Consider the following 24,969-nt stretch of genomic DNA (forward strand, 5'->3'; position numbering starts at 1 on the left):
AGCAACACGGCTGGATTCTCAATTTCCCGAGGTCACAGTTGGTTCCTATAACTCGTCTGCCCTTCTTGGGTATGATTCTGGATACAGAACAGAAATGGGTTTACCTTCAGATAGAGAAGGCCCAGGAACTCATGACTCTAGTCAGGGACCTATTGAAACCAAGACAGGTGTCAGTGCATCACTGCACTCGAGTCCTGGGAAAAACATTCCCTTCAGCAGGTTCCATGCGAGGACTTTCCAATGGGACCTACTGGGCAAGTGGTCCGGGTCACATCTACAGATTCATCAGTTGATCACCCTATCCCCCAGGGCCAGGGTATCTCTCCTGTGATGGCTGCAGAGTGCTCACCTTCTAGAGGGCCGCAGATTCGGCATTCAGGACTAGATCCTGGTGACCACGGACGCAAGCCTCCGAGGCTGGGGAGCAGTCACACAGTGAAGAAATTTCCAAGGTCTTTGGTCAAGTCAAGAGACTTGTCTTCACATCAACATATTGGAACTAAGGGCCATATACAACGCCCTACGTCAAGCGGAGACCTTTCTTCGCGACCAACCGGTTCTGCTCCAGTGAGACAACGTCACCGCAGTAGCTCATGTAAACCGCCAAGGCGGCATAAGGAGCAGAGTGGCGATGGCGAAAACCAACAGAATTCTTCGCTGGGCTGAGAATCATGTAAGAGCACTGTCAACAGTGTTCATTCCGGAAGTGAACTACTGGGAAGCAGACTTCCTCACCAGACATACGTCCTGGAGAGTGGGGACTTCATCAGGAAGTCTTCGCACAGATTGCAGTTCGGTGGGGACTGCCACAGATAGACAGGATGGCGTCCCGCCTCAACAAAAAGCTGCAGAGTTATTGCGCCTGGTGAAGAGACCCTCAGGCAGTAGCGGTAGACGGCCTAGTGACACCGTGGGTGTTCCAGTCAGTCTATGTATTTCCTCCTCTTCCTCTCATACCCAAGGGTTGAGAATAATAAGAAAAAGGAGGAGTGAGAACAATCCTCATTGTTCCAGATTGGCCACGAAGGATCTGGTATCCGGATCTGCAGGAAATGCTTACAGAAAATCCGTGGCCTCTTCCTCTAAGGCAGGACCTGTTGCAACAGGGCCCATGTCTGTTCCAAGACTTACCGCGGCTGCGTTTGACGGCATGGCGGTTGAACGCCGGATCCTAGCGGAAAAAGGCATTCCGGATGAGGTCATTCCTACGCTGATAAAGGCTAGAAAGGACGGGACATCTTAACATTATCACCGTATATGGCGAAAATATGTTTCTTGGTGTGAGGCCAGGAATGGTCCTACGGAAGAATTCCATCTGGGCCGTTTCCTTCACTTCCTATAAACTGGAGTGAATTTGGGCCTAAAACTTAGGCTCCATTAAGGTTCAGATTTCGGCCCTATCCATTTTCTTTCAAAAAGAGTTGGCTACTCTACCAGAAGTTCAGAAGTTTGTAAAAGGAGTGCTGCGTATTCAGCCTCCTTTTGTGCCTCCGGTGGCACCTTGGGATCTTAACGTGGTGTTAAGTTTCCTAAAGTCACACTGGTTTGAACCACTTAAAACGGAGGAGTTAAAATATCTCACGTGGAAGGTGGTCATGTTATTAGCCTTGGCTTCGGCTAGACGTGTGTCAGAATTAGCGGCTTTGTCACATAAAAGCCCCTATCTGGTTTTCCATATGGATAGAGCAGAACTGCGGACCCGTTCACAATTTCTGCCGAAAGTGGTATCATCTTTTCATATGAACCAACCTATTGTGGTGCCTGTGGCTACACGTGACTTGGAGGATTCCGAGTTACTTGATGTGGTCAGGGATTTGAAAATTTACGTGGCCAAAACGGCTACAGTCAGGAAAACCGAAGCGCTGTTTGTCCTGTATGCATCCAACAAGATTGGCGCTCCTGCTTCAAAGCAAACTATTGCTCGCTGGATTTGTAACACGATTCAGCAAGCGCATTATACGGCTGGATTGCCGTTACCAAAATCGGTCAAGGCCCATTCCACTAGGAAGGTGGGCTCTTCTTGGGCGGCTGCCCGGGGGGTCTCGGCACTACAGCTGTGTCGAGCTGCTACTTAGTCGGGTTCAAACACTTTTGCAAAATTCTATAGGTTTGATACCCTGGCTGAGGAGGACCTCATGTTTGCTCAATCGGTGCTGCAGAGTCATCCGCACTCTCCCGCCCGTTTGGGAGCTTTGGTATAATCCCCATGGTCCTTACGGAGTCCCCAGCATCCTCTAGGACATTAGAGAAAATAAGATTTTACTTACCGGTAAATCTATTTCTCGTAGTCCGTAGAGGATGCTGGGCGCCCGTCCCAAGTGCGGACTTCTTCTGCAATACTTGTATATAGTTATTGCTTAAATAAGGGTTACGTTAAAGTTGCATCGGTCTTGCACTGATGATATGTTGTTTACATACCGTTAACTGGGTAGTTATCACAAGTTATACGGTGTGATTGGTGTGGCTGGTATGAATCTTGCCCTTGGATTAACAAAATCCTTTCCTTGTACTGTCCATCTCCTCTGCGCACAGTTTCTGGAGGAGGGGCATAGAGGGAGGAGCCAGTGCACACGAGGAACTAAATTCTTTCTTAAAGTGCCCATGTCTCCTGCGGAGCCCGTCTATCCCCATGGTCCTTACGGAGTCCCCAGCACCCTCTATGGCAGGGGTGGGGAACCTCTGGCCCGCGGGCCGTATACGGCCCGCAAAGCCGTTTGGTCCGGCCCACCAGCTTGTGTCAGTGAGACACGCTGCCGCTCAGTCCGGCGGCAGCGTGTCTCAGCTGTCAGAACAGGGAGGAGAGCGCGGCTGTCGGGTGGGAGCGGCGGCGTGTAGTACTTCAAACCAGCCGCCGGTCCGTGAGCCAATCAGGAGCCGCGGCTGCCGGTCCGCGAGCTCTGATTGGCTCTCGAACCGGCGGCTGGTTTCAAGTCCTACACGCCGCCGCCCAACATATCCGCGCTCTCCTCCGTGTCCCGCCGAAAGGAGCACGGTAAGAAGCACGGAGGGGAGAGGGGAGGGCATCTGTATACCTGGCACTGTGGGGACATCTGTATACCTGGCACTGTGAGGGGCATTTGTATACCTGGCACTGTGGGGGCATCTGTATACCTGGCACTGTGGGGGGCATTTGTATACCTGGCACTGTGGGGGGCATTTGTATACCTGGCACTGTGGGGGGCATTTGTATACCTGGCACTGTGGGGGGCATTTGTATACCTGGCACTGTGGGGGCATCTGTATAACTGGCACTGTGAGGGGCATTTGTATACCTGGCACTGTGGGGGGCATTTGTATACCTGGCACTGTGGGGGCATCTGTATACCTGGCACTGTGGGGGGCATTTGTATACCTGGCACTGTGGGGGGCATTTGTATACCCGGCACTGTGGGGGGCATTTGTATACCTGGCACTGTGGGGGGCATTTGTATACCTGGCACTGTGGGGGGCATTTGTATACCTGGCACTGTGGGGGCATCTGTATACCTGGCACTGTGGGGGGCATTTGTATACCTGGCACTGTGGGGACATCTGTATACCTGGCACTGTGAGGGGCATCTGTATACCTGGCACTGTGGGGGCATTTGTATACCTGGCACTGTGGGGGGCATTTGTATACCTGGCACTGTGGGGGCATCTGTATACCTGGCACTGTGGGGGCATCTGTATACCTGGCACTGTGGGGGCATTTGTATACCTGGCACTGTGGGGGGCATTTGTATACCTGGCACTGTGGGGGGCATTTGTATACCTGGCACTGTGGGGGGCATTTGTATACCTGGCACTGTGGGGGGCATTTGTATACCTGGCACTGTGGGGGCATCTGTATAACTGGCACTGTGAGGGGCATTTGTATTCCTGGCACTGTGAGGGGCATTTGTATACCTGGCACTGTGAGGGGCATCTGTATACCTGGCACTGTGAGGGGCATCTGTATACCTGGCACTGTGAGTGGCATTTGTATACCTGGCACTGTGGGGGCATCTGTATACCTGGCACTGTGAGGGGCATTTGTATACCTGGCACTGTGGGGGCATTTGTATACCTGGCACTGTGGGGGCAATTGTGGATCTGGCACCGCACTATTGGGGGCATATGTGTAGCACGTCCCATTTTAACTGGCCACACCCGTTTTTTGGGCACGTGCGCGCCTCCGGCGAGCACACACAGTACCTCTAAGGGGCAGACCTACTGGGGGGCAGGGTAATTTTTTAAGTTGAGAATTTTTGTATGGCCCCCGAAGGATTTTATAAATATCCAAATGGCCCTCGGTAGAAAAAAGGTTCCCCACCCCTGCTCTACGGACTACGAGAAATAGATTTACCGGTAAGGTAAAATCTTATTATATATATATATATATATATATATATTTTTTTTTTTTTATTTTTTTTTTCAGGCATCCCTTCACACACTTGTCTGTCGGTTATTTCAGTGAAGTGACAGTGGTAACGAGCAGAATGGATGACACCACGTGGTGGGTGACGTTAGAATCCTCAGGCGATGGAATCTCCCATTTGTTACACTACTCTACCGGCAGAGGATAGCGATCCAAGGCCCGTTTATGCAGAGGAAATTTCTTTCCTGGACAAGATCAGGGTTCCCACCTGATGTCCGGGGTCAGAAATAGGTATTACAGTTTTGACCACCTTCTGCTGTTTAAATGTATCAGTTTTCTTTGCCACAGTAGTGGAATCCACATCATCATTGATTTGTAGGATATGCTTAAGAGCAATCACTAAGGCAAGGACATCAATCTGCAAGGGAGAATCCTCATCAGTAACACAGGATTCAGTGTCTGAGAGGACCGTATTGCTCCTCCCCCTCTTCTGGTGAAACATCAGAGAGGATTGTGAGGAGGAAGCAGCCCGCTTAAAGTACGGATGGTGTAATGGTTATCATTACTGCCTCACAGCACTGAGGTCATGGGTTCGATTCCTACCATGGCCCTAACTGTGCGGAGTTTGTATATTCTCCCCGCACTTGCGTTGGTTTTCTCCGGGTACTCCGGTTTCCTCCCACAATCCCCCCCAAAAAATACTGGTAAGTTAACTGGCTCCCAACAAAAATGAACCCTAGCGTTAATGTATCTGTGTGTACATGTGATAGGGAATGTAGATTGTAAGCTCCACTGGGGCAGGGACTAATGTGAATGGGCAAATATTCTCTGTAAAGAGCTGAGGAATATGTGTGCGCTATATAAATAACTGCTAATAATAAAGGACCCAGGCTCAGAGTGAGCTGGGGCTGATTTTTGTCTTTCCAATTACAGATTTTTCTGTAGCTGGTTAGACAAATTTTCCACCCAAAGCGGATTAACCATGGGAAAATTTGAGATTGTAGTTACACAGGTGGTACCATAGGGTGCGCTAGGCGTTCCACCAGAGTACCCAGTAGGTTGGTGAGCACAGCCCAGGTTTGCTCCTTTGTAGATGCAGGAGCTGCGGACTAACTGGGAGATGTATGACAAATAGTACACAGACCATTATACAACACTTCCCCCTCTGGTAAATCCTTGGAGCATGCTCTGCATGATGCAGGAGCTTCCACTGATTTACTGCCCTTTCTGTTAGACATTATGTGAGAATGCAACAACAGAGCAACTTAGTACGATAAAGCCAGACAAAGTACAATACCTGCAAATAAATCGGGTATTATGTGACTGAGTACACAGTAGAATATACTTATTGGATAAATACTGTATACTACTATATTATGAGACCCAGGTGCACCTAGCCCATAGGGTACAGAATATAGTGACCGTTATATCTGGGAAACACAGAGTGAAACCACACAGCAGATACAGGGAGACACAGTCACAGGTAACGCAGAAATTATCACAATAAAGCTGCACTGTATAATTATACATACTGTATATATATCACAGCATGGTCCATGAACGGAGGATATATCAGAAAACTTGTATATTATATACTGTAAACAGTACACTTTTTCTCAACTAATGCTGTCTGTGTCAAGACATGTAGGATACTCAAGTGAATGTAAAGACACGGCAACATAACGCCCCTAAATCGGAGACCCTTCTAGCTGAAGCAATAGCCAGTAGAAAGAGAACATTAGCTGTCAACCATTTAAGACCGTTATTCAGTGGTTCAAATGGGGCAACTTGAAGCGCCTTTAGGACTAAATTTAGATCCCAAGGAGCTGTAGGAGGAACAAAAGGAGGTTGGATGACAAGCATTTCTTCGAAAAAAAGTTTGAACATACTGTAGGTTAGCAATTTGTTTTTGAAACCATACAGTCAATGCTGACACATGAACTCTCAAGGAAGCCACCTGTAGACCTTTGCCCATTCCTGCCTCAAGAAATGCTAGGAAACTCTAAAAGCCCTAGGATCCAGCTTCCTGGCACTGGACCATTGAATATAAGCATGCCATATTCGGTAATAAATGCGAGCAGAGGACGGTTTCCTTGTTCTAAGATCTGGACGTTAAGGAAGTAGAAACTGAGAATCCACAGACAGCCTCTGCAGATCTGTGTACCAATGTCTTATGGGCGATGCCGAAGCTATTAATATCACGGCGCCCATTCCCTGTTTGACTTTTTGAATCAACCTGGGCAACAGGGCGATCGGTGGAAACACATAGGTTAGACGAAAGTCCCATCTCACTGACAGAGCACCCACGAAGGTTGCTTTGGGATCCTTTGTCCTTGACCCGCATAGGGGAACTTTGTTGTTCTGACGAGAAGCCATGATGTCTATCTACGGCAGCCCCCACTTGTTTACCAGTATCAGGAAAACCTCTGGGTGTAAAGCCCATTCGTTTGCATGAATGGCTTGTCGACCGATAAAATCCGCTTCCCAGTTTAGGACTCCCGGAACGAACACTGCGTACAAGGCCGGATGATGTAGTTCTGCCCTCCTTAACATGCAGCTTACCTCCTTCATTGCCTTCTTGCTGCGAGTTCCTCCCTGATGACTGAGGTACGCTACTGTCGTTGTATTGTCCGAGAGAATCTGAACTGGTTTTTCCTTGAAGTATGTCCTTTGCCTTAGTGACTGCCAAATATATGGGCCAAAATCCCATTATTTTTATCAGCAGGCAACTTTCTTCCTTGGTCCACTGTCCCTGGAAGCAACACTTTTCTGGCACTGCTCCCCATCCATGAAAACTGGCGTCCGTTGTCAGAATCTCCCACTCTGAGGTCCAAAAGGGTCGTCATTTGTCGAGATGGGATGTCTGTAGCCACCAGGCTCACGACCTCCGTATACCCCGAGGAAGGACCATAGTCTGAGTTTTTATCATCTGATGTAGTCTATTCCACCTGGAAAGAATCAGACGTTGAAGGGGCCCGGAGTGAAATTGAGCATATTCCACCATGTCGAATGTTGACACCATAGATCCCGTCACTCGCATTTCTGCATGAATGGATACTCTCTGACTGTGTAGTAGCTCCTGAATCCTTGTCTGTATTGTGGATATTTTGTTCAGAGGTAGAAAAACTTTCTGAAGCCTGGAATCCAATACAGCACTCAGGTGCGTCATGCATAGTGATGCAACCAGGGATGACTTTGCCTAATTTATGAGCCAGCAGTGGCTTTTTAAACAGGCTATTGTCATTTGTAGATGGACCTGGAGAGTTTCCTGGAAATGAGCCAGGATTAACAGGTCGTCCAGGTATGGGAAAATTCCTATCCCCTGACGACGGAGATAAGTCGCTATCAGCACCATAATTTTGGTGAAAACTCTTGGAGCTGTAGCCAGTCCAATTGATAGGGTCTGAAACTGAAAATGTTTCCAGAGGATAGCAAACCTGAGCTAGCACTGATGGGACGGTGCTATAGGTACATGCAGGTAAGCATCATGGATATCTAGGGTTACCATAAAATCCCCTAACTCCATGGCCAAGATAATGGAACGTAAAGTCTCCATATGAAAACGGGGCACTCAAATGTATTTGTTCAGCGCTTTGAGATTGAGCTGGTATGACCCATTTGGTTTCTGTACTAGAAACAGTTTAGAACAGAAACCTTGTCCCTGCTGTGCAGGAGGATTCCCGGCACTATCACTCCCGATTGTAGCAACTTCTGAACTGCCTCCTATAAAGCCCTGGCCTTCGGTTCCACTGAAGACGGGCTGGTACAAAAAAATCTTTGCGGAGGATGTTTCTTGAAGGCAAAAGCATAATCATGAGTTACCGCTTCTTGCACCCAGGCATCTGTGGTGGACTGCTGCCAGGTCTGTGCAAATAGAAGTCGGCCTCCCACCATGGGTTCTCCCAGGTGGAGGCCACATGCCTTCAAGCTGATGGCTTATTTTCTGGTTTGGAAGCAGGCCCTCTGGTAGCCCAATGCTTTTTAGTCTTTCCAGACTTATCCGATTGGGACTGTTTGCCGTAACCCTTTCACTTTTCCTTGTGTCTGATAGAACCGAAAAGCTGGAAACCTAGGTTTAGACTTGTAGATGGAAGGAAACTTCACTTTTCTTAGAGTCTGCTTCTGACTCCAGAAAAGACAGATGCTTGTTTAATATGTGCAATATGGGACTTTTGTTCTCAAGACGCCAATGAAAAGTCGTCTTCCAATGCATCAGCCCAGGCTGCCACTGCTTTTGCCATCCAGGCTGAAGCCATGGCCGGCCTCACCACTGTCACTGATAAAGAAAAAACAGTTTTTAGAAAACCATCAACTTTTCTATCAGTTACATAATTTAATGATGTTGAAGGCAAAGGTAATAGATTTACACACCAACCGAATCACACGCGTATCTACTTTGGGAGCAACCTCCCTTTTTAAACAATCCCCAGCCGGAAGAGTATAATGAGAACTCCATTTTTTTTTAGGTATTCTGAACTTCTTCCTGGGTATGACCCAAGCCTCTTGCATGATTTCAGTCAGCTGATCTGACTCCGGAAATTCAGTTGTGACTATTTTGGGATGTTTAAATACAGGTGCCTTGAATTTTAACAGAGGCTCTGCTGCCTCCTCTAAGCACAGAATGGCTTTCATAGCATTAATAAGCTCAGGTATATATACCGAGCTGGGACCTTCATCCTCATCTCTGTATGCAGACACAGAATGTGTCGCCTTCCGAAACATGTATAGACTGTGAAGATGTTTCATGTCTCTGTGATTTAATTTCCACAGGCCTTTCAGCCTGCTTTTGTTGAAAAGCTGCAGCTTCCTGAACTGGATGTGTCATAACCCAAGGGGAATGCTACACATAAGGGTTAATAGGGTAACCTATACCTAGTACTGGAGCTGGAATACTTGCTCAGCTATATTAGATAATGTTTGTGCAAATGATGCCCATGGAGGTTCTGCCTGAACCCGAGCCTGCCATGGCATATTAAGAAGGCTTTGATGGAAGCTAAAACATTTTGCACATAACACATTTTGAACCAGATCTTGAGAGGTTAACCCTGCTTTGCATGACAAACATGATTTCAATGTGGGTACAGCTGTGGAGAGTGTATCCTCCTCACCCTTGCCTTTCTTTCTTTATTAACAGTTTCTTATATAGCGCAGCAAATTCTGTTGAGCTTTACAATTGGAAATAACAATGATATAACAAACTGGGTGATAACAAACAGTCATAGAGGTAGGAAGGTCCTGCTTGCAAGCTTACAATCTATAGGGAAATAGGCATGTATACACAAGGAAAGGTGCTATCTATTGCATAGTTGTCCACCAGATTGCAAAGGTTCTTGGTGGGCTACTGGATGCAATTTGATAGGAAGGTTTATGAAAGTGAGTTTTCAGGGAACGCTTGAAGGTTTGGAGACTAGAGGAGAGTCTTATTGTGTGTGGTTGGGCATTCCACAGAATGGGTGCAGCCCGATTAAAGTCCTGCAATCGTGAGTGGGAGCGAATAATGAGTGTGGATGAGAGATGCAGGTCTTGTGAAGAGCAAAGAGGTCGGGTTGGGAGATATTTTGAGATGAGCGAAGTGATGTACGTTGGTGTAGTTTGGTTAATGGGCTTGTGTGCAAGTAAAAGTATTTTATATTGAATGCGGCAGAATACAAGTAACCAATGGAGGGACTGACAGAGTGGATCTGCAGACGATGAACGTCTAGCGAGGAAGATTAGCCTCGCCGCTGCATTCAGAATGGATTGTAGTGGTGAGAGTCTCGTTTTGGGAAGACCAGTTAGGAGATTATTGCAATAATCAATACGAGAGATAATGAGAGCGTGGATTAGAGTTTTAGCAGTGTCTTGTATAAGGTATGGTCGTATTTTGGATATGTTTTTTAGATGCATGTAACATGATCTTGAGACAGATTGAATGTGGGGAAAAAAGGACAGAGCAAAGTCAAGGATGACACCTAGGCAGCGAGCTTGTGAGGTAGGGTAGTCGAGTTTTCAACAGTGACAGAGATATCAGGTTGGTACCTACTTTCAGACATGATAATCAAAAATTACACCTGTCTGGTGTTAACTACAAAATTAGTGACCGTATTCACTTTAAGTTTGCTAAAGTGAAATAAAATCTGATCCCTCCATGCCTTGCACCAGCATTGAGGATCACATATATGCATCTTCAACTACAGATACATTTCAGGTATGTAGGAAAAACATACTTATCAGAGGTTAAACTGTCACTTGAACTAAACATTGCCGAATCTCTCTGAGAGTAATAGGAGGAAAGGATAGATATAAGGGGGGGGTAACCAATTAAAGGTGAAATGTCGGGTGCAAAAAACGTCAGTTTTCGCACTTTCCAATGTTTCACAGATATTTTTTTTGTAGTCTATCATATTAGATCGCCTCTAAAAAATACTTTATCTCCCGAAAACACACAGGTTTAGATAGAAACAGCCCAGTTTTTGCATGAGAACGGGGCTGTTTACGGGGATCTGCGGCAACCTGCAGTGTCCCATGCCTGCTGCAGCAGCAGCAGGCTGGGACTGCAGGGAGGGTGCCACAACCTGGGGGCTAGTACTTGGCACTGTGACCCCTGGTGGGGAAGCCGGGGGACACAGCTGTGTCCCACCTGCACCATCTGCCCCCTCCCCTGACAGCGGTCACATGACGGGGAGCGGTCCTAACACCGGGGTGAGCTGGAGGTGCAGCACTGCACCGGGAGCTGTCCAGGGCTGGCACCTGGTGCAACAACAGGTAGCCCCCCGACAAGCAGCCATTCATGCCGGCTTATCGGAACGAATAGGAGAGCCCCCGGCGGGACAATTAGCCCCGGTAAAGGGTGGTCTTCTGTATGCCGAATGTCGGGATCCCGGCGCACAGTATACCGGCGCCGGAATCCCGACACCCGGCACACCGACAACTATTCTCCCTCGTGGGGGTCCATGACCCCCCTGGAGGGAGAATAAAATAGTGTGGCGCACATAGCGCGCCACCGTGCCCGCAGCGTGGCGAGCACAGCGAGCCCGCAAGGGGCTCCTTTGCGATCGCCGCGCTGTCGGTATGCCGGCGGTCGGGCTCCCGGTGCCGGTATGCTGGTCGCCGGTAGCCCGAGCGCCGGCATACCGTATGACACCCCCGGTAAATTACCAGGGATAATTGGATATCCCCCTTTGACCCTTTATACCCCTTAAATGCATTAAAGAAAAACTTGATAGTCAGCAACTGCTTATCTGCTGTGTAAAGGGTACCAACAGATCTCCCAGTGACCTTAAGTGTTGTGCGAAAATCTTTACCTTTTTACTCAAAGGAGGATCCCTAAGGAGAGTGAGAAGCTAACAAGGAGACCTAGGGCTCTTTGGAATAGAAAACAAAAGGAAAAAACAGAAGCGCTAATAGATTCCTTGTTAAAAGAATTTTTATTTTTTACTTTTTACAGCTATTGCTAGATAGCTCCTTAACTTACCTAAATATCTAATTATACATTAAAAATATTACTTTTTATATATATATATTATAAAAAATCTGGCCAGTTTTGATAAAACAACAACAATGACAAAACAATATTAACACATACACAATTAGATGCTCTTCTCCGTGCGGAGAGATGGACAGTTAAATACAAATAGATCACACTGTTTCCTTCTGATATTAGCAGGTTAACCAGCCTCAGTAATGATACATAGTTGCTCATTCAGCTTGTGCTTAGAGCCTTTAGGATTTTGTAACTGTGTTAAAGATGGATTTTTAGTACACAGTTTCTTGCTCAGAGTGTTAACTATTATTCACAAGTCCACGCTCTTATAGATTGTGACACATCTTTGCTTTCAAATGTATTGAGCCATGTATACAGTCTCTGTAGCTGTTCCTTTCCACTTAAATAGTATAGATGATTTTAATACACAACAGTGATGAATAGGTTAGTTGTAAATTAGCATGTAAAGCCAAAATGTAAGCTTCATTCACGGCAGTATGGAGTTTTTACAGCTCAGCTGATGTTTTTAGAGCTGATACACAGCAACGACCACTTAATTGCTCATAAGTTGCGGTGATAGAAACTTTTACTGCACCTCCACTGATATTATAGCATGGCCATGTTGTATATAAATAGTTACCACACAGCCTCCTGGGTTAAAGTCCTTGTCGCTCCCGGCTCTGGTGCTCGAATACCTTTTCAAGAGCCTTATCCGGAGGTCTCTGGATATTTCCCAGCGTAGTGAGGCAAGTTCGTGGTATAGTTCTCTTAGGTAAGTAGAAACCAAACGATGAGACGCGTTTCTCCGCCTTTAAAACTCAGCGGCTTCCTCAGTCAGATCTCTTGAAAAGGCTCTTGAAAAGGTATTCGAGCACCAGAGCCGGGAGCGACAAGGACTTTAACCCAGGAGGCTGTGTGGTAACTATTTCTATACAACATGGCCATGCTATAATATCAGCGGAGGTGCAGTAAAAGTTTCTATCACCGCAACTTATGAGCAATTAAGTGGTCGTTGCTGTGTATCAGCTCTAAAAACATCAGCTGAGCTGTAAAAACTCCATACTGCCGTGAATGAAGCTTACATTTTGGCTTTACATGCTAATTTACAACTAACCTATTCATCACTGTTGTGTATTAAAATCATCTATACTATTTAAGTGGAAAGGAACAGCTACAGAGACTGTACACATGGCTCAATACATTTGAAAGCAAAGATGTGTCACAATCTATAAGAGCGTGGACTTGTGAATAATAGTTAACACTCTGAGCAAGAAACTGTGTACTAAAAATCCATCTTTAACACAGTTACAAAATCCTAAAGGCTCTAAGCACAAGCTGAATGAGCAACTACGTATCAATCCTGAGGCTGGTTAACCTGCTAATATCAGAAGGAAACAGTGTGATCTATTTGTATTTAACTGTCCATCTCTCCGCACGGAGAAGAGCATCCAATTGTGTGTGTGTTAATATTGTTTTGTCATTGTTGTTGTTTTATAAAAACTGGCCAGATTTTTTATAATATATTTATATATAAAAAGTAATATTTTTAATGTATAATTAGATATTTAGGTAAGTTAAGGAGCTATCTAGCAATAGCTGTAAAAAGTAAAAATTCTTTTAACAAGGAATCTATTAGCGCTTCTGTTTTTTCCTTTTTTCTTCTTCTAAGAGTATTATGTTAAGGAGGTAGAGAAGCCCCCTTTATTTACAGTTGAGCTGCTTCTAGATTCTTATAAGTAAATTAAGTTTATAAGGTCAAAAAATACTATAAGACATATACCGGTATATGCAGTAATTGTTAATTACCAATCAGCGCCAGGGGGTCACTTTGTTGTGCCCTCTTTGGAATAGTCAGCCTATCCCTGCAAACCTTACATATTTATTTAACATACAGCGGGCGGAGCTTGGCCTATCGTTCCAGCATTTACAGCACTGAGCAGGGCAGCATCAGAGGCGGGACAGAGCAGAGAAGGAGGCGGATTACTCTCCTCAGTGCCAGCCTTTTAACAGCATCAATTCGAAAGTGAGGCTTGACAAAGATTGGCACCGATGGCCGGAGCAAGTCTTGTTTTATGTCTAATTAGTTTACCAGGAAGTCCTTCAAAATGAAAGTTATATGCATGGAAATACTTGAAATTCCGTAGCGAAGCATGGGTATTCAGCTAGTATGTACAATTATTATAAGGATTGAGTACACCTCGGACGCTACCACTCCAAACAAAATTAACACACACAAATATAAAAAATATTGAATAAAAACAATGATAGTCCAAGATGTGTCCTCAATAGACTTGAGTTTTTCTAGGAAGTACTATCCTCAGTTTTCAGATAGACTTCTTCTCTACATGAATTGTAAGTATACTTGCAGAATTGTCACCAGGACATATACAGAAAAGAAAAACAAGGAATACATATAGTGTAGTACTTCTTTTTCTTTTTAAAAAAGTGTAAATTTATTTTCCAATAGAACAAGAATATGGTAGTATTTTCCAAATGCATCAAATAAAATTTCCACCACAGACTTAGAGTAAAAATGGAGCCATACCGTGCCAAGCTCCTGGCAAGGAGCAATAGAAAGAGCAATCAATGGAAGGTTCCGCAACCCTTCCTTCCTTCCTCCAAGCTATTCACCAGCAACAGGCCACAGTGTGTTCCTCTAAATTCGAGGATGCAGGTAGATGGACCAGAATGCCGCCAACGGGTTTCAAGTTGTTATTAACTCTTCATCAGGGAAGTATGGTCCCCACCTGCATGCATCCCTACTTATACTCCAAGTTACCCGGAAGTAATTTCCAACCTTCCACTAGCTCAAATACTTCAATTAATTCCATTATTCGAATACTCAGATTAAAAAAAACACATATAGATACAATACATCATCACAATAAATATAAAAAAATAATAATTCTACATCATAAAAATATTTATATTAAAAGTATTTACTTCCTGTGTGTCAGTTCTCATATAGCCGCCCAATGCTTATTAGTATTCTTCCAAGCAAGATGTTTATATGCTAAATCTTCCATTCCCTATAGTACACTTTCATTTAGCGCTTTTTAGAAATGTATTTTATTTTAAGTTCTTATATTACGACCGAGACACCATGCGTTCCATTGGCATCCGACTGGAAGTTACGTTTGCGTTCCACCCATTCTTAATACAACGTACTTCCGTTATTCACGGACCGTCCCGCTGTACAAATTACCCAGTCGAAGGTGTTGCTGGGTATTCCTCCCGGAAGCGCGTCATCACTTCTTGTATTACAAGACTCATTGTAGTTTCAGGAAGTGAGTTAAGAGCTCCATTACTCTAAAGGAGGGCGAGGCTTTGCGTTCCACACATGAATCCACTATTCACGGAAATGAAATATGCGTTTCATTGCTAAAAAAAAAAAAGGTCAGAGCTATGCGTTCCACACATAAGTACACTTTAAATACAGTCTAATCTTATGAGGCATAATAAATAATACTACACGGGGGGTGGGGTTAGGTGTCCCACATGTAAATACAAAAAGGGGGCAGAGCTTTTATGGTCCATACATAGATCTATTGCTTATATGCATTTTTTTAAGAAATTTCAAATCTAAATATAAATGTTGGGTAAAGTTTTAAGGACAGCAGTACCGGTTCAGGGGAACTATTTTACTTCAAATTCTTTAGGTCCATCAGGAGCGATGGTCCCTAATTTCTGAATACACCTCATTTCTGACCTAGCCAACATACTTTCTTGATCTTTATCCTTCCAATTAATCTTCACGTTGGATCCCTAAAAAAAACGTTTTACTGCTTTTATATTACAGTTGTGGGTGAGCGTGAAATGATTAGATAAATTATGTTTCTAATCCTTTAGCAATGTTTCTAGCATGTTCTCCCATACGTGTTTTTAAGGCTCTTGACGTACGACCTATAAATGCCAACCCGCACTCACATTCAATCAGGTAAATCACACTGCTGGTATGGCAAGTAATAAAATTCTTAATCTTATACTCTTTATTTCCTAAATGAAAACTGGATGTTTTTTGAATTATTGCCCGGAACTGGTTTACACATAGTGCCACTTCCGCATCTATAAAAACCCTCAGATCTTATTGGGTTATTTGTGTGGACAGGAAATGAGCTTCTAACTAAATTAGACTTCAAATTATTTGCTCGTCTATAGATAAATATTCAGGTATCAGAAATTAAATCCTTTAAAGACAGGGTCCATTTTAAGGATATGCCAGTGTTTTTTTTATTACTGATTCGACATTATTTTAATTTGCACCAAAGGTTGTAATGAATGCTAGATCATATCCCTCCTTTTCTTTCCTTTCTTTTGCATATTGTTTCTTTTTTTTTTGTAGTAAGTCTTTCCTCTCCATTGCAAGTACCTCTGCTTTTGCTTCTTTTAATTGTTCTGCAGTATATCCTTGTGATCGAAAATTGCCTATCATTGCTTCACTTTGTCGTAATCTTCAGGATTATTGCAATTTCTTTTTATTCGTATTAGTTATTTTTTTTGGTATCCCTTTGATCTAATTAGGGTGATTTTAACTCTCCCTACTGATATATTGTTGAGAGTCTGTCGGTTTCACAAACCCTTTTATATTTATGTTACGGTTTTCTAAATAAATTGTTTTATCTAGGAAATTAACACTATTCTTGCTTATATCAAAGGTTAATTTAATACCTGCTTTGGTGTTATTAATCACATCACAAAGTCATCAGGACATCTTCTGGGCCCTTCCATAAGAATATTATATCATCAATAAACCTATGCCAGATGTATAAAATTAACCTTTGATATAAGCAGGAATAGCGTTAATAACAACCCGACATTCTGGTCCATCTACCTGCATCCACGAATTTAGAGGAACAGGCCATGGCCTGTTGGTGGTGAATAGCTTGGAGGGAGGAAGGAAGGGTTCCGGAAACCTCCCAATGATTGCTCTTTATATTGCTCCTTGCCAGGAGCTTGGCAAGGTATGGCTCCATTTTTACCTTAAGTCTATGGTGGAAATTGTATTTGACACATTGGAAAATACTACCGTATTCTTGTTCTATTGGAAAATAAATTGACACTTTAAAAATAAAAAAGAAGTACTACACTATGGGGTCTATTTACTAAGCCTTGGATGGAAAAGTCGCTGGAGATAAAGTACTAGCCAATCGGCTCCTAACTGTCATTTTTCAAACACAGCCAGTGAAATGACTGTTAGGAGCCGATTGGCTGGTACTTTATCTCCATCCAAGGCTTAGTAAATAGACCCCTAAATGTATTCCTTCTTTTTCTTTTCTATATATGTCCTGGTGACAATTCTGCAAGTATACTTACCATTCATGCAGAGAAGAAGTCTATCTGAAAACTAAAGCAAACCGAGGACAGTACTTCTTGGAAAAACTCAAGTCTGTTGAGGACACATCTTGGACTATCGTTGTTTTTATTCAATATTTTTTATATTTGTGTGTGTTAATTTTGTTTGGAGCGGCAGCCCCCAAGGTGTACTCAATTGTTATAATTGTCCAAATATTGGTGGGTGGGTTCTACCAGATTACATCTAGGCAGCTATTTGCCCACTAAGCGCCATTGTCTTATCCATATTTTGAATATTCAGCTAGTATGCATCTATATTATATATATACATACACACACACACACACACACACACACACACACACACACACACACACACACACACACACACACACACACCTATATATCATGCATGCATCCATTTTGGTTTGGTGCATTGAAAATATAATGAAAGAAGTTGTTATTTAAAAAAAAAAAAAGTATGTGCTAGGGTTAGTCTTTAAATTAGATATTAGGCATTATCAGAGAAGGAGAACTCTGTTGCTTTTTGTGTTTATAGGAGGGCCCTATTAGCGTATGTTTAAAACATATCAAAAGCAGTAGAGGTGTATTGTCTACACATCAACACTTTGTGTTACAAGGCGCATGTTAAATTCATGTTTTTAAACACACTGCTGTGACCTACAATCTCTAGCTGCAACATACAGATACCATTGTACACAAATCATTGCAAAGAATATCAGCAGCAGAGTAGCAGGTGAGCAAAAATAGGCTTCCAGGAATATATACTGGACACAGGATGACAAAACTAAATAAAACTGCACTACACAAACCAAGATGTAAAGTAATCGCTAATAAAGATGATTAAAGCATACAGTATATAAATAAGCACTTAATAAACTCTACGGTGTATATAACAGCACTTACCTGTACTGCAGGGCAAAGACTGCTGTGATAGAGAGGTCTGATGTGCTAGAGACTGGTGCTGATGGTTAGGGTGGTGCTGTATGTGCTGGTGCTGTGCTTGATGCTGCGAATGTTGAGCAGGATGTGGAGTGCGTTGCTGCTGATGCTGTGGTTGATGTGAAGCTTGTTGGTGACAGTGAGATGTGTGCTGTTGTGGGTGCTGGTGATGTACTACAGTGTGATGTATATGGGGGGACTGCTGGGATTGCTGTGTGTGTAGTGGAGTGTGAGACATGTGCACCTGCCCCATAGAGTCACCTACAGTTGTGCCAAGATTACTTGCATGGCTATTTGTCAGGTTATTTTGGCTACCGTGTTGCTGAGAACTCATTGTGCTACTAGGGGAGTGCTGATATGAACAAGGCGAATGCGTTTGCTGGGAGGGTTCCGACTGGAGATTCATCAATCCTGAAACACAAAGAGCATAGCTACTTTCATCACTGTGGTCTATTACTAGTGGATCCTAAAAACCATGCTCCAGAGTAACAGTGCTATTCTGAGAACTGCTTTAGTGTGTCTCGCCGGGAAGAGTAAGGATGGGGGAAAAAAAGGTGGCTCTGCGGTAAATAGCAAAAATTGTACTGTGTATTATTTTTTTTTAAGAGACTTCTAAATTCTGGTTTAGTCTCCACTCTCCATTTCTTTTTTGTACAAAAATTGACTTAATAAAACTTGTAATCCAACTTACTGCTGTGTAAAGTACAGGGTTATCATAAAATACACAACCAGATGGCTGTTGGAGTGCACACTAGCAAGAGCAGGTCGTCATCAGCAGGAAACCCCCCCCACCCTCCAGGGCTTTGACCACAACATTGGGCGACTGGGATACTAGTTAGGGAAGAAGGGGTTTGTATAAAAATTAAATTACGGGAGAGCATGCCCTTTTATTACACTAAGTTTCTAATTAGAGAATCAAGACTGTAAAATCCATACCACTATGGCGATACCACTATGACCTACCTTGGCTTATAGATTGAGCAAATACATTTTTGTACAGGCTTCGAAATGAATCGCTGAGATCTTCAAAGTTATATTCTGGGAAAAGTTTTTCTCGTTCCGGTGTGCTGTACTGTGACTGCTGTGTTAATGTGGGAGCAGATGGCTCTGGATGGCTTGTTACCTAGAATTGAGTGAAAACCACAAGACATTTTAAATACTAGACAGTTCCAACAAAATAGAAGGTAACCTGCACCAAGATTATTTAAATCTCATATATGTATCAGTGTTGGGGATACCTTATCCAAGTATCTACACTTTTGATGTGTAACTAGATATAGAACGAAGTATATAAAAGGTTTAAACGGTGCTACAGACTGGCTTAACATCTAATATCGCAGAAAATCCCCTGAAATAGGGGAAAAAAGAAGCTAGTTACTGCTTAATCCAGAAATAAGAATTATATTATATTATATATATATATATATATATACACACACACACACAAAACTTTTTTACTGACATGATATATGGGCAATAAAGCCAGTACCTTGTGTTAATACTGGGGACGCTTATGTTTTAAAATTATTAAAGATTATATTTGAACTTGCTCCTCAGTTGAGGATTGTGTGCACCCAAGCAGTAACTAGCTTCTTTTTCCCTCTATCTTGGGGGGGGGGGTTACTGATAATTTAACAAAACCGTGTATCTGTCCTTTAGAGTAGTAATACACATTCCTGTTTTTGTATATTTTCTGGGAAATATATTTATATTTATTATGATGGAACACAGCATTTTTAAGATTACATGTAAACAAGCTAATGATATAAAAGGCAGAAAAAGCTGCACAGAAATTTCTCTATGAAATCTGTCCAGTGTGTGACTCATTATAACAAGGATAACATTTTGAAAATTAAGAAAGCTTTGATTGCATGGGACAATAGAAGTGCTAGTTACCCAGGTGTAGTTGAACCATAAGTCCAGACATTACCTATAAAGTTGTCAGTCACATGTTGTACATTAGTTTAAAAAAAAAATAAAAAAAAAATAGGATTTTAGTACCTACCGATAAATCCTTTTCTCCTAGTCCGTAGAGGATGCTGGGGACTCCAATAGGACCATGGGGTATAGACGGGATCCGCAGGAGCTTGGGCACACTGAAAAGACTTTGACTGGGTGTGAACTGGCTCCTCCCTCTAAGCCCCTCCTCCAGACATCCGTTATAGGAACTGTGCCCAGGAGAGATGGACATTTCGAGGAAAGGATTTTTGTTTGAACTAGGGGCTAGAAACATACCAGCCCACACCACAACATACCGTACAACCGAAGTAATAGGAAACCAGATAACAGTACGAATTAACAACAGCAACAAGATGAAAACAACAAATACACAATTTGTGTGTAAACTAATGTAACCAGCAAGAACACACTGCAAGTAACAGTCCGCACTGGGATGGGCGCCCAGCATCCTCTACGGACTAGGAGAAAAGGATTTACCGGTAGGTACTAAAATCCTATTTTCTCTTACGTCCTAGAGCATGCTGGGGACTCCAAAAGAACCATGGGGTCTATACCAAAGCTCCAACACGGGCGGGAGAGTGCGGACGACTCTGCAGCACCGATTGAGCGAACATGAGGTCCTCATCAGCTAGGGTATCAAACTTGTAAAACTTAGCAAAGGTGTTTGAACCCGACCACGTAGCTGCTCGGCAGAGCTGAAGTGCCGAGACCCCTCGGGAAGCCGCCCAAGATGAGCCCACTTTCCTGGTAGAATTGGCCTTTACGGACTTCGGCACCGGTAGCCCAGCCGAAGAATGAGCTTGCTGAATCGTACTACAAATCCAGCGTGCAATAGTCTGCTTTGAAGCAGGATGACCAATCTTGTTGGAAGCATACAGGACAAACAGCGCCTCTGTTTTCCTGGCAATAGCCGTTCTGGCGACGCAGATTTTCAAAGATCTCACAACATCAAGAGACTTTGGAACTGCCACCGCATCCGTAGCCACAGGTACCACAATAGGTTGGTTAATGTGAAACGAAGAAACCACCTTTGGCAGAAATTGTTGACGAGTCCTCAATTCCGCTCTATCCGAATGGAAGATCAAGTACGGACTCTTGTGAGATAAGGCTGCCAACTCTGACACTCGCCTTGCAGACGCCAGAGCCAACAGCATGACCACCTTCCAAGTGAGAAACTTTAACTCAACCTTACGCAAAGGTTCAAACCAGGAAGACATAAGAAACTGCAAGACTACTTCAAGATCCATGGTGCCACAGGGGGTACAAACGGAGGATGGATATGCATCACACTTTTCACAAAAGTCTGAACCTCTGGGAGGACAGCCAACTCCTTTTGAAAGAAAATAGATAAAGCCGAAATCTGCACTTTGATGGAACCCAATTTCAGGCCTGCATCGACGCCTGCCTGCAAAAAATAATTTACTCACCGGTAATTCTATTTCTCGTAGTCCGTAGTGGATGCTGGGGACTCCGTAAGGACCATGGGGAATAGACGGCTCCGCAGGAGACTGGGCACATCTAAAGAAAGATTTAGGTCTATCTGGTGTGCACTGGCTCCTCCCCCTATGACCCTCCTCCAAGCCTCAGTTAGGACACTGTGCCCGGAAGAGCTGACACAATAAGGAAGTATTTTGAATCCCGGGTAAGACTCATACCAGCCACACCAATCAGATGGCTCGCAATAACAACCCGATTTGTGTAACAATAACTATTTACAAGTATTGCAGACAATCCGCACTTGGGATGGGCGCCCAGCATCCACTACGGACTATGAGAAATAGAATTACCGGTGAGTAAATTCTTATTTTCTCTGACGTCCTAGTGGATGCTGGGGACTCCGTAAGGACCATGGGGATTATACCAAAGCTCCCAAACGGGCGGGAGAGTGCGGATGACTCTGCAACACCGAATGAGAGAACTCCAGGTCCTCCTCAGCCAGGGTATCAAATTTGTAGAATTTTGCAAACGTGTTTGCCCCTGACCAAGTAGCAGCTCGGCAAAGTTGTAAAGCCGAGACCCCTCGGGCAGCCGCCCAAGATGAGCCCACCTTCCTTGTGGAATGGGCTTTTACAGATTTAGGCTGCGGTAGTCCCCCCGCAGAATGCGCCAGCTGAATAGTGCTACAAATCCAGCGCGCGATAGACTGCTTAGAAGCAGGAGCACCCAGTTTGTTGGGTGCATACAGGATAAACAGCGAGTCAGTTTTCCTGACTCCAGCCGTCCTGGAAACATAAATTTTCAGGGCCCTGACTACGTCCAGTAACTTGGAATCCTCCAAGTTCCTAGTAGCCGCAGGCACCACAATAGGCTGGTTCAAGTGAAACGCTGATACCACCTTCGGGAGAAACTGAGGACGAGTCCTCAACTCTGCCCTATCCATATGGAAAATCAGATAAGGGCTTTTATAGGACAAAGCCGCCTATTCTGACACACGCCTGGCCGAAGCCAGAGCCAACAGCATGACCACTTTCCACGTGAGATATTTCAAATCCACAGTCTTAAGTGGTTCAAACCAATGTGATTTCAGGAACTCCAAAACCACATTGAGATCCCAAGGTGCCACTGGGGGCACAAAAGGAGGCTGAATACGCAGAACTCCTTTGACAAAAGTCTGAACTTCAGGCAGTGAAGCCAGTTCTTTCTGGAAGAAAATCGACAGGGCCGAAATCTGGACCTTAATGGACCCCAATTTGAGGCCCAACGTCACCCCTGCTTGCAGGAAATGCAGGAATCGACCCAGTTGAAATTCCTCCGTTGGGGCCTTCCTGGCCTCACACCAAGCAACATATTTCCGCCAAATGCGGTGATAATGTTTTGCGGTGACATCCTTCCTGGCTTTGATCAGGGTAGGGATGACTTCCTCCGGAATGCCCTTTTCCTTCAGGATCCGGTGTTCAACCGCCATGCCGTCAAACGTAGCCGCGGTAAGTCTTGGAACAGACAGGGCCCCTGCTGCAGCAGGTCCTGTCTGAGCGGCAGATGCCAAGGGTCCTCTGAAAGCATCTCTTGAAGTTCCGGGTACCAAGCTCTTCTTGGCCAATCCGGAACCACGAGTAAAGTTTTCACTCCTCGCCTTCGTATTATTCTCAGTACCTTGGGAATGAGAGGCAGAGGAGGAAACACATAAACCGACTGGTACACCCACGGTGTTACTAGAGCGTCCACAGCAATCGCTTGAGGGTCCCTTGACCTGGCGCAATATCTTTTTAGCTTTTTGTTGAGGCGGGACGCCATCATGTCCACCTGTGGTTTTTCCCACCGGTTTACCAGCATTTGGAAGACTTCTGGATGAAGTCCCCATTCTCCCGGGTGGAGGTCGTGCCTGCTGAGGAAGTCTGCTTCCTAGTTGTCCACTCCCGGAATGAACACTGCTGTCAGTGCTAACACATGATTTTCCGCCCATCGGAGAATCCTTGTGGCTTCTGCCATTGCCCTCCTGCTTCTTGTGCTGCCCTGTCTGTTTACATGGGCGACCGCCGTGATGTTGTCTGATTGGATCAGTACCGGCTGGTTCTGAAGCAGGGGCCTTGCTTGGCTTAGGGCATTGTAAATGGCCCTTAGCTCTAGAATATTTATGTGAAGCGAAATCTCCTGATTTGACCACAGTCCTTGGAAATTTCTTCCCTGTGTGACTGCGCCCCAGCCCCGAAGGCTGGCATCCGTGGTCACCAGGACCCAGTCCTGTATTCCGAATCTGCGGCCCTCTAGTAGATGAGCCCTCTGCAGCCACCACAGCAGCGACACCCTGGTCCTTGCCGACAGGGTTATCCGCTGTTGCATCTGGAGATGGGACCCGGACCATTTGTCCAACAGGTCCCACTGGAAAGTCCTTACGTGGAACCTTCCGAATGGAATTGCTTCGTACGAAGCTACCATTTTTCCCAGGACTCGTGTGCATTAATGTACCGACACCTGTCCCGGTTTTAGGAGGTCTCTGACTAGAGATGACAACTCCTCGACTTTTTCCACTGGAAGAAACACTTTTTTCTGATCTGTGTCCAGTATCATTCCCAGGAACAGAAGACGTGTCGTCGGGACCAGCTGTGACTTTGGAATATTGAGAATCCAGTCCTGCTGTTGTAGCACTTCCCGAGAAAGTGCTACCCCCACTACCAACTGTTCCTTGGACCTCGCCTTTATCAGGAGATCGTCCAAGAACGGGATAATTAAAACTCCCTTCTTGCGAAGGAGTATCATCATTTCGGCCATTACCTTGGTAAAGACCCTCGGTGCCGTGGATAACCCAAACGGCAGCGTCTGGAACTGATAGTGACAGTCCTGTACCACAAATCTGAGGTACTCCTGGTGAGGAGGGTAAATGGGGACATGCAGGTACGCATCCTTGATGTCCAGGGAGACCATGTAATCCCCCTCGTCCAGGCTCGCAATAACCGCCCTGAGCGATTCCATCTTGAACTTGAACCTTTTGATATAAGTGTTCAAGGATTTTAAATTTAAGATGGGTCTCACCGAACCGTCCGGTTTCGGTACCACAAACATTGTGGAATAGTAACCCTTCCCTTGGTGAAGGAGGGGTACCTTGACAATCACTTGCTGTGAATACAGTTTTTGGATAGCCACCAACACTGCCTCCCTGGCAGAGGGAGTTGCTGGTAAGGCAGATTTTAGAAAACGGCGGGGGGGGGGGGGGGGGGGGGGAGGGGACGTCTCGAATTCCAGCCTGTACCCCTGAGATACTACTTGAAGGGCCCAGGGATCCACCTGTGAGAGAGCCCACTGTGTGCTGAAATTTCTGAGACGGGCCCCCCTGTCAGCAAAATAGTGTCCCTATCCAGGGTATCAATATTATCCGACAGGGAATCTGACCACGCAGCAGCAGCACTGCACATCCATGCTGATGCAATCGCTGGTCGCAATATAATGCCCGTGTGTGTATATATAGCTTTTAGGGTAGCCTCCTGCTTTCTATCAGCAGGATCCTTTAGGGCGGCCGTAT

General features: G+C 44.8%; 1 protein-coding gene across 3 annotated transcripts in view; it reads right to left on the minus strand.

The window, feature by feature from the left end:
- Positions 1–24,969, minus strand: part of FOXJ3 (forkhead box J3) — an 886,133-nt gene that overhangs the window by 71,986 nt on the left and 789,178 nt on the right. For all 3 annotated transcript variants that reach the window (XM_063942940.1, XM_063942939.1, XM_063942941.1), the window contains exons 8-9: positions 19,017–19,176; positions 18,018–18,464 (exon numbers count right to left, since the gene is read on the minus strand). In XM_063942940.1, the coding sequence (XP_063799010.1) occupies positions 18,018–18,464; positions 19,017–19,176 (607 nt within the window). The remainder of the gene's footprint in view (positions 1–18,017; positions 18,465–19,016; positions 19,177–24,969) is intronic.

This window comes from Pseudophryne corroboree, chromosome 10 (assembly GCF_028390025.1).
Source record: "Pseudophryne corroboree isolate aPseCor3 chromosome 10, aPseCor3.hap2, whole genome shotgun sequence".
Classification (NCBI taxonomy): domain Eukaryota; kingdom Metazoa; phylum Chordata; class Amphibia; order Anura; family Myobatrachidae; genus Pseudophryne; species Pseudophryne corroboree.